Below are 13,485 nucleotides of genomic sequence, written 5' to 3'. Positions count from 1 at the left end.
AGGTGCAGTGAACTGAGAAGGTGGGGGTTGAGAGAGAGAGAGAGAGAGAGAAAAAAATGCTGCTGGTGCCAGAAGGAGGCTGAAAAGTTAAAAGGAAAAAAAAACAGTTTTTCAAAATGCTGCTGTCACAATTGCTTGTTTGTTCTGATATTTTATTCATTTGTTATGGAGGTATTTTTTGTAGTAAAAGTCACAAATATGTAAATGACTTCACAAATATCTAAACGGTTTCACTGATTAGCAAGATAGTACCTAGATAGTAGATAGTACCAGACTACATTGTAGAGCTTTTTGGTGAGGTTGAGTAATAGACACTGACACTTAGCATGTCTCCATACATTTCATTTCATTTTAAATTACATGAAGGTATGTTTAGCAAAAATATGTTTCTCAGTGTGTTTAGACCACCCAGTTCAGAAATGATTCTGGCATGCTCGCCTCAACAAATCTGTGAGCACATCCGTTCTTTTACTTCCTTCTCTCTTTCTCGTAATCTGTTTTCCTGCTTCTCTCTGCTGTAACTGTGGTGGGTGTGAAAGAGAGAAAGAAGATGACGGACTCAGTGATCTACACAGAAGTTAAGTTCAAAAAGTCTGCTGGTGAGGATACTGGGACAGGAGTGGGAAAGGTACACATTAACCGTGCTGACACGCAGACTCAATGTAAGTATGCTGGGATGCTGACAACATATTAGAGAAACTGTCACTTAAAATTAGCTTTGGATGTTTTTTTTTTTTTTTTTTCAAACAAGGGCCATTTGCATACACTGAAGCTTTAAGTGCAATTATTTCCTCATTAAGTTAGATTGAAGTGTTAAGTTAAGTTAATGTGACATTTCTTTGAAGGTGAATGAGTGAGAGAAATATTAAGTCATCATTGGTATACAGGTAATACAAAGTAACATTTACTGTGGAGTGCTTTCATGTTGGCACCGCCTCTTTGTGATATGCTACCCTCCCCAAAATCCATAGGTAACTCCAAACTCATCTGGGTCTTGTGTGGAGCCATCTTCATTCTTTTGACAGCTGTCATCGGAATGGCCATCAAAAGTAAGAACAGTCCCTGTGGGTTATTGGTTCCTGTCTTTTCCCTGGGTGTGGGGCTAACTGAAGGGCGTAACTTACTCATTATATGAAAATAATTTCATACCATAAAGATGGGGATTCCATGATGTGATTGGGATATACTGATGAGTAAGGCTGGGTGTCTGTCATGGAAGTCAATTTTTCGGTAGCTTTGGATGGTAACTGTCACCCATAATATAGCCTACAGTGTCATTGTATAGGCCTATACATTTTAGCAATAGCCTATTGCCAAATTCTTGGAGAAACAAAGTGTGACAATGTATACAGATTCTGGAATGGGCCGAGATGAAGAGTCTCATCCTTGTCAGTTGTTGCAATCAGATGTTACACGGCCCGTCAACAGTGTTGATGCCCAGCGCTCCTTCCCCCATTACAGTAACATCGGTCACAACGGGCGTGCATCAAGGACTCAAACCTTGGAATGTACAGCATATTGTACCAAAACAAACTTCAAAGAAATAAAAACAGGCACATTTGAGCATACTTTACTTCTAACAATGTTCTGTTAAAGACCAAAAAGCATGCCCTTTTTTTTCCATGATAGACCAAATTAAGCAAGTAAATGCATTAATGAAATGTATTTCACTCGTAGGGTGTTACTAGTAGTTTGATTTTTTAAAATAAACATTTCAAGCACTTGTTACTGTTGCTGCAATTTCCAATACAAATTTCAATAGTTTCCCACCGCTGCGCATGAGATCCATTAATTAATTTAATAAATGAACTTTGCCATGACTGCTCCACGCCGTCAGCCAAACCTTTCTGATTGGAACACATTGTGTAAACATACTGGGCCTCATTCAGATTTGATTGCTAACTGTACTTACAACTGTTTCCAAGAACATTTCGGCATTAATCCACTTTTTCATGTCCAAATTTATTCTTGGGTAAAAACAAAATCCATGTGTGTTTGGAACCATACACAAAATATGCAAAGTCATTTCATGTAGTTACAGACCGCATATCAACAACAAATGTTTATCAGTACTATTATTATATTAATATTAAAATATATGAAGATGAAATATGCTGATTTTAACTACATTAACTAATCTGAATAACCTAAAATTTTCATTAGTTTTTCATTTCAATTTCAGTTTAACTTTAGCTAGTTTTTGGTGCATGTTTGGTAGTTTTTGTTTAGCTTCCATTCTTCTTTTATTTCAGATCATACATTTTGTTTTGTTTGTTTGTTTCTTATGTACGATTCGTCTTATGTTTTGTTTTACGAGGATAACCTTTTTAGGAATGTGTGTAATTTGTTTTGTTTATTGATAAACATGATTATTATGATTGATAATGATATAATCCAATCCATGTTGAGTGACTGCTCATATGAGGCACTGAGAGGGACGAATGGCTGATGTTTGCACATGACCCTGAAGGCAGAAACCTTTCTATGGGATTGCTAAGGCAATTCATTTTGCTAATTATCATGAACAGACACGCTCAGCCAATTTATGAACAATTGGCAACATCAAAGGTCTACACGTTTCATGAATCCCACATTGGTTTTTTGCAGGAACTTTTATTCCGAACAAAAGTAAAAAGAATTTAAGAAAGGTTTTGTGAAGAAGGCCCATTGTATTGCTTCAGTCTTTATTGCTGTCTGAGAAAGGCCCTGCTGTGAGAATATAATGGTGAAATGCTTTGCTGTATGTACTTACTTCCAGCTCCAAAGCTCTGCCAAACTAAAAGATTGTTACACACCTAACATTAATCTTCTTCACTGTTTGTTACTTACAAATACACTAAAGTACCAGCATGTTCATTATTATATATGTGATAGCATGTTATCAAATAGCAGGGACCAATACATTATTAACTACTGTAAAATATAGTCTAAAGTCCTGCTGAATAGTTCTATTTTAGTTGTGCCAGAGTTCATCATCACTCCTGAAGGATTCACAGCAGCCATCATCTACTTCTGCTTTCCATTTCCTTTGCTGATCTGTGTGTCAACTGCCTAATGTCTAGTATGTAGATGGGGGGCACCACTCTGTCATGAGGTTCTTGGTTCAATGTTGAGAATGCACCGGAGAAAGCTGGCCACCCTGTATCCATACTGCTGTTCTTAATTAATGATAGTAACATGAAATGCTGAAATAAGCATGTCACATCTAATATGCTAACACACAAAAAAAAAAAAAAAAAAACCAAATGGACAGAACTCTCCTGACCCCTTAAAGGTACATTTGATGTTCAGAATTCTCTGAAGCAATCAATGTGGCATGCTGTAGAACTCTGACAACTGATTTCAGAAACAATAGTCCAGTTAAGAGGATTAGCAATACTGTTAATGCTGTTAATGCAGCTAAAGTCTGCATTTAAAGATGGCAACAGCTACACAGTTTCCTTTGTTTGGTTTATTTCAATTGTATCACCAGCTTCTGTTGAGTAGCTACACAGAGTTAAGCCAGGCTTAGTTAATTAGCCCACACAGTTTCTTCCTTGAGAATATAGAAGGAGTGTGTGGGGCGATGGCATAACTCGGCTCCCTGTTTCTTCCTCAGTGGTCAGACTCCATGGAGAATCGAGTAGATGTGGTCTCCAATTTCAGGGAGGACAACAGAGGCCTGACAGATCCAATACTGAAATCCCACCCACATGTGAGTATTAATATGAACACTGACTCCTCTCTACTTATTTTCTATAATTTTCTATTCTAGAAGAGAGAGTATCCAATGTTGTGTCAAACTTTGACTTGAATGCACCAAGGATCTCTGCCTCTGATAAATTTCTGAGCAAGCTGTTCCATGCATTGGCAACTCTGAGCAATAATCGTTTTTGCAGCCCATTTCTTTTTAGCAAATAATAATAATAATAATAATAATAATAATAATAATAATAAAAACCAGAACCAAAAAAATAGGGTTCCAGCTTCACTGCTTGGACCCTAATAAACGTATTATATTGTTTATTTTGCGTCTTACATACTAACAGCAGCCAAAAATGCTTCACAAGAGATAAACAGATAAGAATCATTATTACAACATGACAGTAGTTAATGAATTACTGTAAGCATAAATGCAAGCCATTTAAGGTAAGACAATAACACATTTCAAATACAGCCAATATGAAAAAAATTGAAGTTACTGCGCTCAGACTTAAATTGGGTATGTAAATGCCAAATAACATAATGAATAAAATAAACAAGAAGGCTCCACACACCGAAAGATGCCTCAAGTGTTATGTTTTAATAGAAGACTACTACAAACGTTTCAGCATTAGCTTTCTTCAGTGTAAAACACAAAGGACAAAAGGAGACCTTCTTGCTGATCGGAGGATTTTTTTTTAACATTAGCTGTAGTTTATTATAATCTGATTCTGGGTAAATTTAGGTTCTTCTTTGTTCTGATATAAATAATAGTACAGTCATTCAGTCATTGCTATTTAGTAAAAAGCTAGCTAAGTTAGTTGATTATATGTCGAGTGATTCCGCACAAGGTATTTCTTTTTTGTGTAATTTATTCAACGCTTTATGTTAGATAGTTAAAAGTGTCTTATTTCCTTCAACTTATGTTTCTGCTGCTAGTTGTCTGGAACCATGTGCACGTTTTTAAGTTGTGGTCTTGGTGTCTCCGTCTCGGCAATGTTACCTGCTAACATTAGCTGTAGTTTATTATAATTTTATTCCAGGCAAATTTTGGTTATATTTTGTTCTGAGATATAAATCAAATATTTCCTAGTACTAGGGTTCCTGCAGTCATTGCTATTTAATAAAAGCTACCTAAGTTAGTTAGTTAGTTGATTATAACCCGAGTGATCCAACATTGGGTAGTCTTCTTTTGTTATTTACTCAATGCTTAACATTAGATAGTTAAAAGTACCTTATTAGGAGTCCAGGCAGCGAAGCTGGTGGAACCCTATTGTATCTGTTAGGATTATTATTATTATTATTATTATTATTATTATTATTAGGGGTCCAAGCAGCGAAGCTGGTGGAACCATATTGTATCTGTTAGGATTATTATTATTATTCTTATTTTTCTCCGCTAAATGTGTCTGGGGCTCAGCAACCATAAGTCCTAGAGCAACCAAATTTGGTAGGTGGGTTCCTATGGTCCCCCACTACTCAGGCACTACAGATCACCTATGTCGTCCAGATGGTGGCGCTATAACAAAGGGTTATGCATAAAAGGCCATAACTCCCACACCATAAGTCAGATCAACACAAAACTGCATCGACCGATGCATCTGAATGTGCTCTACAACTTTGCTATTGGGACCACCTATGTCCACCATATTGTTTGCCTGCCATTTGGACTTTTTAGTTGCGGCGTGGAAGCTTTCGCCACTAAAATGTAGGAGGCTCAGCAACCATAAGTTGTAAACCAACCAAATTTGGTCGGTGATATCCTATGGCCCCCCACTACTTAGGCACTACAAATCACCTATATCGGCCAGATGGTGGCGCTATAACAAAGGTTCATACTTTAAAAGGCCATAACTCGCACACCATAAGTCAGATAAACACAAAACTTAATCGACTGATGCATCTGTATGTGCTCTACAACTTTGCTATTGGGACCACCTATGTCCGCCATATTGTTTGCCCGCCATTTGGACTTTTTTATTAGTTGCGGTGTGGAAGAGCTGTAGCTCCAAATCTAAAGTGTTACAACATCTAGTAAACTCCTTTACGGCAAGCGACTAGAAGACATCCACGGTGACGCAACTAAGTAGTTTTATCAGGGGTGGGTCTGAACTTCATAATGGACAATATTATCGATCTGGTTGTTCATAAAAATATTCTTTCACCACTCAAAAATCACATTCCATCATAGCAACAAGATAAACCCGACAATAGCCCTAAAATATGCCAATATGGCAGTGAAAACGCTGCTCACTGAGTAACGAAATAAACAAGACAACGTTTTAAAAAAATGATACCATGTCATTCTACAGTTTGTGAAATATACACGCATCTGTGATGGTACCTTCAAAAATAGCTGTGCGTAATACCACCCCTGTTGTTCACAATGTTACTATGCTTGATAATAAAAGGTGTGTTTCTTTTTTAATGAGCACTTAATATCAACATAAAGCCCTGCAAACACCAAAACATACTTTGTTTTCCATTTTAGGTCAATGAATGAGATTGTACAGTCATTTGCATATTTCGCAATAGTCATATAAAATCAATACTTGATGTATAAGGGGAGGATGGGGGGAGTCATTTTTTATTTACTGGGCTATTAAGATGGTCAGTAGAAGGTAGCTGAGAGAGAAACTTGGGTAACACTTTCAGTTACAATTCTTTTCTGCAGGTTTATATTGCTGGGGTCAAATTGACCCCAAACATAAAAAGTTGTTAGTTAATTTGAACATAATAGGAGGGTTAAAAATCGCTCCATAGGTGCGCAATTGGGCCAATGCTTGGACCCCTCCCAACGCCACTTGCGGCTTTAATTTATTAAATTTTGAAATTCTGATTTCTGCTGCTAGTTGTCCGGAACCACCTGCACTTTCTTAAGCTGTGGTCTTGGTGCCTTCGTCTCGGCAGTAACTTAGTCTAGACATAGGAAGAGGTGGGGTGATAGTTAGGGGGTAAATATGAGGCCAAAGCTGTGTGAGGGTTACAGGATGATCGCACTTACGATCACTCACCGTTGCTGACTGGTTGAGCACCTCGAGAGAAAGATTCTTGATCTTGAGGGCCAGCTTGCTGGACTCCACAGTTTGCAATTGGGAGTTCCCGGAACTGAGGAGTTTGTCCTTTAAGGAATTGGTGTGCACACCACAGCTGGGAAGAGGGGAGAATCCAGAGCAGGCAGGGAGAGATAGTTGGGTGACAATAGGGCGGACAATAGGGCGCAAGCGCAGAAAAGGGCGTGCACACCACACAGGTGTGGCATCTCCAGAGGTTGTGTCCAACTGATTCCTTGCAGGGATTGGATCTGGCTCTTGACCATAAGAGTGGGAGGACTGACGAGCCACTGGGAGCCCAGATCCTGGAGTTGGTGATAGTGGCAGACTGAATTATTAGTGGGGTAGAAATTATAGACTGTTCGCACAAAAAGGAATCCCGTACGATGTGTTGCCAGCCTGGTGCCCAAGTAGAAGGTGTCTTGGAGCATGCGGACAAGCTACTGGCCAGAGTGGGGAGGGATCCATTGGTCATGGTTCACATAGGAACTAACAACATAGGTAAGGGTACGTTTGAGGTTCTACAGGACAAATTTGTGGAGCTAGCAAAAAGCGATCAGGAGCTGAACCTCCACAGCAGTTCTTTTCTGGAATGCTAGTGGTACCATGTGTAAGCAAAGGGAAGCAAAGTTTTATTTGGAGGTTTAACATGTGGCTATAAACCTGGTGTAGGAGGGGTACAAGTTTATGGAGTACTGGGACTCCTGGGACAGGCGTGACCTGTACACGTGCGACAGGCTGCACCTGACCCCGGAGGGTACTATTGCACTGAGCCAGTATATGCTTAGGGTAGCACAGGATTATTTAAATTAGGGACTTGGCAGTATTAGGCATGATTACTTCATGGGAGGAATAAAAATGGTCAATTTGACCATTGACCAAACATGCTCGATTTGAAAAACACTTGGTAGTAATGGTTGATCAAAGGCTTTCAGGTTCTAGGCACTGTGCTGTAACTGCGCTAGTATAAATCTAAGTAAGTTATACTTATCTTATACAATACATACATTTTTTAGACCACACTTGGGAGTATTGTCTGCAGTTCTGGGGACCGTACTGCAAGATAGATAAACAGGCTCTGGTAAACGGTTCAAAGAAAAGCAATCAAATTGGTTCCTGGTATGAAAGTAAGCTATGCGGAAAGATTTAAGATGCTTAATCTCTTCAAACTTAGTAAAAGGGGATTTAGGGGTGATTCAATTTAATTTCATAAAGAGGATCAACAAAGTGAACTACTAGAGATTCTTCAGGTTGAGTTCTGTTAGTAGAACAAGGGGGCATAAATGGAAATTAGCAGAAGGTAAATTCCGCACAGACATTAGGAAGAATTTTTTTGCACAGAGAGTGGTCAATGTGTGGAATAGCCTGCCAGCTCACGTATAGTAGTAGAGGCAGAAACTCTGGGGATTTTCAAGATTAGCCTTATAAGGTGTTAGATATAATCTAGTCCTGTAGGTAATCAGAGCAATACGTACAATTTAGTCAGGGAAATAGTGAGCATTGTTGGGCTGAAAGTTTTAGGGGCATAAAAGCAGAAGACAACTAGAAATACCGCCGCGCGGTTGTATGCCGCCACCTACCAGTAGCCAGTTTGGATATAAAATGTCATCACTTCATTATTTCATCCTATTAGACATTTGAGTGAAACTTTGTCATAATTAGCGTATGAATTCTTGAGTTATGGCCAAAAACGTGTTTTGTGACCTTTGGCCACCAAAATCTAATCAGTTCATCCTTGAGTCCATTGTGCCAAATTTGATAAAAATTCCCTCAAGGCATTCCTGAGATATTGCGTTCACGAGAATCAGGACGGACGGACGGACAGCCCGAAAACATAATGCCTCCGGCCACGGCTGTGCCATTGCGCAGGCATACAGACCCCTTGGTTGTTATCTTAGTGGCTGGAATTTATCCATTTTGAATGACTGGGTATTTGTGACAGTTGTGTACAAAGAATGTTACTGAGGACAACTTTATCTACTGGGAAACTAAGATGGGTTTCGCAGCACATATATTATGAAAGGATACAGCAATCCCATCCAATTACACTGTTGGACATCATCCATCACCATCAGCTTTGGATCCAGTTGATATTATTTATAATTTTGTTTTGGGAAATGATGCGAATAGTGGCTAAAGCTAACCTGATGATCTGATCTATAGTAGCGTGTTAGCCTACCTTAGCAAGTAAGAGTCTACAAACTGAGATTACTATTTATGGTGACGGCTAAATTGTGCATATATAAATTGTACAAATAGTCTTGCCTATATATATTCTGAATCTCTAGTGATCCTCCACATAGGAGCTGAGTGTTCCAATGCATATCAGTTCATAATGCGCAACCACATTTGATGTCACTTAAATTGACTCCCCACCCTTCAAAAATTCCCAACAAACAATTTGTTTTTCTTGCATATGCATCATATCATGGAAGCTAGTTCTGCACTAACTTTCATTTCATGGTGTTTTTAAAAATGAGTTCAGTTGAAATTAAAATAAACAAAGAGTATTCAATTGAAGTGTTCCTTTTGAAATGGGGAAAATGGTCCTAAAACTCACTGGTGACTAAGAATGACACATTCTTAGGCTGCAGTTATCAGCATGTGCTTACCTTCCTCTTGCCTATCTCGTCCTCAGTGCCTCTGTGTCCAGTCAACTGGGTCACATACAAGGAGCTGTGTTACTTCATTGGCTCCACGAAGATAACCCGGTCATCCGCCCTGGAGTCCTGCTCCAATATCTCTTCTCAGCTGGCTAATACAGAGGATACAGACACACTGGTGAGAACAGACAGAGAGTGTTGGGGACTCCCCCCCCACCCCAAAAAAAAAGGCTCTGATAGAAACCCAGATGGCAGGTATTCCATCCGCAAGGTATGGACTGGTGGGGCATGCCCCATACTACAGCATCGAGAGTTCAGCACTTTTCATGGTTTCCTATATATTTTTTTGTTGTGTATTTTCAAAATAAACCCACCCCCTTCACAAAATATGGGAGACCTCAGGGTTTCAGAATTAATCATTTTCTGCATGTACTAAAATTAGAGGACTAGCTCTTCAATATTTTTGCTGCTCATGAAAATACCTTCTGTTCTGTACTGGGAGGGAAGGGAACAGCGGACACACCTGCAGTGGTGCAGTGGTGCAGTTTACATCATATCATATGGATCAAACATTTTAAAGCAGGTTCATGTGTATAAACGATTATCTGTGCCTCGCAGCAAGCCGAATATGTAGGACAGATGAGGAACGCAAAGCTTTGCTAATACTGTGTGACGGCAGCTGCATGTCAGGCAATCACCTGGCCACAGCAGGTTCTCACCAGGTTACTTTGGTTACCCTTTCATTGATTGGCTGTTACACGTAGATTAGCCTGTAGTGTAGATATGGCTTTAGACGAGTCAGACTTGTTTTAGACTCGTTCTTTCTTCATCAGACAACGTGTGGCAGCAGAACTTCCCGTTTACCAAGTTTCTTCATGGCAGAAGTTGCAGATTTTTGGAGTTGTGCAAAAATACTCACAAATAGCATGTAAAAAAGTGGAACCGTCTCAGGGCGCAAATCACATTCACCCCCATTTTGTGTTTATTGTCCACTTAAAGGTTAGGGTCCAGTAAATGTACTGTCCATTTCAGTGCAATCCTTGATTTATGGTTGGAAGAATGTTGTATCTTTCCTCCATTCTGGGATTTCATTCATGCAGTCACTTAAGATTTAAGTCTGTATATATGTATATATATATATATATATATATATAGACACACACACACACACACACACACACACACACACACAGTACAGGCACAAATTATGGAAACATTTTGCTTTAAGAAGTTTAGTGCTCTTAAAACTTTTATCTATGCCCTTTCTTCTGTTGTTTCTTGAAGCCATTTTTGTCTGTAAAAACTTATTGAAAACGGTTATCTTCTTGACCACGAGTGGTAATGACATTATATGACCATCAGTAATTTGAAATAAAGCATACTAGACTATTGTAATTTTATGTAGAAAAATGTTGGACTAAGAAATACCTCTTTAAGCTGATTATAAAATTTCCAACAGTAAGACACATTACACTGCTAAATTATGTTGGTATGAATAAATAAATATAGGAAAGTATAATGATTATTCCTTGTTTAACACAAATTATAATTATTTCTTCATTTTTATTTTTTGTTGATATTACGTTTATCTTTTTATCTTTTGTTTATATATATATATATATATATATATATATATATATATACAAAGCTGTTCAATAGTCCACTTTATTGCATATTCACGAATGGCAAACAAGTCAATGAGGTGCCTACGCTGTGTTTGGTGTAGTGGAATTGCTGAACTATGGTTAGGAGTCAATGAGTGCTGCCTTGTGTCACTAACATTACTCTTTTACGGTGGCTCTGAAGTGCAAAACACAAAAACAAAAAGAAAATGCAAAAACAAAAACTTTCGGCCCTGAGGTGCAGATGCAACATACAAAACCAAAAAGGAGTGGTCCTGAGGTGCAGATGCAACATACAAAAACAAAAACTAGTAGCCCCAAAGTGCAACAGTGCACTTCGAGGCTACTAGTTTTTGTATGTTTGTGTTTTGCACCTCAGGGCCGCTCCTTTTTGTTTTTGGATTTTATTTTTGTATTTGTGTTTTGCACTTCAGGGCTGCATGTTTGTGTTTTTGTATGTTGCATCTGCACCTCAGGGCCACTCCTTTTTGCTTTTGTATGTTGCATCTGCACCTCAGGGCCGAAAGTTTTTGTTTTTGCGTTTTCTTTTTGTTTTTGTGTTTTGCACTTCAGAGCCACCGTACTCTTTCCTCCCACAGAGGGTTTTACGACAGCACATGGCCGATACAAGCTACTGGATTGGCCTGAACAGGTTAGGAAAAGAGAATGGCACTAGCTGGTTCTGGATGGACGACAGGCGGCTGCAGATGACGTAAGCACCACCTCCCTGATCTGACTGACCTCAGATCTCCCCTGTAAAATGCAGGGATGGAGAAATCTGATTCACAAGGGCCAGCTGGTTTTCGTTGCTCTTTAGGTCAGAGCCGTTATTTGAGCACAGCCTCAATTCTCCCAGTATTCCAGATGTGAATCTGTTGCTAACTGAAAGTCAGCCTATAGCATATGTGGTTTTCGCCCTAAAGCTTTGGAGATAGTCGCCCCGGTGTGAAAAACTGCCAACTCACTCACCAAGCTTTACTATTTCTTTTAATTTTTATTTATTTTTATTTTTTACAGGTCTTTCTTCAGTAATACTGATCATTCCGAGAGATACTGTGCCACAGTGTCCAAGCAAACCATTTATGCAGAAAAATGTGATGAACAGAAGAGTTATATCTGTGAGAAGAAAGCCAGGGCTTAAGCTCGATGGCAATTAGGCTCCTGAAAACAATGCAACATTAGGTTGTTATGTAATATGTATTTTTATTTTATTTCATTCATTTCGTACAATTCGTACTTTGTTTCTTTGATTAAACTGAAGCATTATTTGTACAAAAATGAAATTCCTTGAATGCTTCAACAAGAACAATAAAACCTGCGAGTATCCCCTGCCTAATTTAATTATTTCCCCTCATGATCTGTTTTGCCACCTTTAAGCTGATAACAGGGCCTTTGAGGCTTTGCAGGCATCATTGGAATTTCACTGTCCTGCAGATTTTCACACAAAACCAATGCCCATGTCTCCATCTAGAGGCGTGACTCAGGATAGACAATAAAACCACACTAAGTTAGTGGTGCATCCAACAAAAAACCACAGAAAGACGGTGCGGACTATACAAACATTCCATTTTGGTTCTTAAGAGAAGCAGTGTGCTAACTGCAATGTTAATACAACCAGCAAGAAACCACAAAGAATTCATATTAGGTCCAAAACTTGTAAAAAGTGGCTGGTTGGGATGGAAAACTAGAAAACCCACATACTGTAACAACAGCTCACACATACTACTGAGAAAGGGTCCATTACTTTAGCACTTTTTTCACTATTTGTACAACATATTTTTCCTTAGTCGCAGAAATATGAAAATGTACAGTCCTGTGAAAAAGTATTTGCCATCTTCATGATTTCCTTTATTATTGCATACTTGTCACACTGAATGGTTTCAGATCTTCAGAAAAAATGTAATATTAGACAAAGCACATTTAAAAAATAATTTATTTAATTCAAATAAGTTGTAAAACACCCATATTACCTATGTGAAAAAAGTAATTTCCCCCTTAAACTTAATTGGTTGAACCACGTTTTGCAGCAATAACTGCAACCAAACACTTCCTATAAGTTGATATTAGTCTTTTATATCACTGTGGAAGAATTTTAGTCCACTCTTTGCAGAACTGCTTTAATTCTGACAAATTGGTAGGGTTTTGAGCATGGACTGCTTATTTCAGGTCCTGCCACAGGATCTCTAATGAGTTCAAGTCAGGACTTTGAGTAGGCCACTCCAAAACTTTGAATTTTGTTTCTTTTCAGCCATTCAGATGTTGACTTGCTTTGGTGTTCTGGATCATTGTCTTGCTGCATAACCAAAATACGCTTCAGGTTCAGCTGATGACCAGGCATTTTGTTTAAGAATTTTCTGGTGCAGGGCAGAATTCATGGTTCCTTCCATAATGACAAGTCATCCAGGTCCAGAGGCAGCAAAGCATCCCTGTACCATCACACTATAACCACCATATTTGACTGTTTTTATGTTCTTATTGTGAAATTCTGTATTTGCTTTATGCCAGACATAATGTATTTTTTTGCAA

The 13,485-nt window shown here is 38.7% G+C and overlaps 1 protein-coding gene across 1 annotated transcript; it reads left to right on the top strand.

Annotated features, from left to right (window-relative positions):
* The first annotated feature begins 495 nt into the window (after positions 1-495).
* Positions 496-12,290, top strand: LOC118216464 (killer cell lectin-like receptor subfamily B member 1B allele A). The gene is made up of 6 exons (XM_035397633.1): positions 496-662; positions 972-1,049; positions 3,599-3,694; positions 9,373-9,515; positions 11,559-11,671; positions 11,977-12,290. The coding sequence occupies exons 1-6, from the start codon at positions 551-553 to the stop codon at positions 12,098-12,100; spliced, it is 666 nt and encodes a 221-aa protein (XP_035253524.1). The 5' UTR covers positions 496-550; the 3' UTR covers positions 12,101-12,290.
* Positions 12,291-13,485: the final 1,195 nt, after the last annotated feature.

Source organism: Anguilla anguilla, chromosome 2, assembly GCF_013347855.1.
Source record: "Anguilla anguilla isolate fAngAng1 chromosome 2, fAngAng1.pri, whole genome shotgun sequence".
NCBI lineage: Eukaryota > Metazoa > Chordata > Actinopteri > Anguilliformes > Anguillidae > Anguilla > Anguilla anguilla.
Note: the sequence above shows the minus strand (reverse complement) of the source record. Positions and strands in the feature narration are given on the sequence as shown.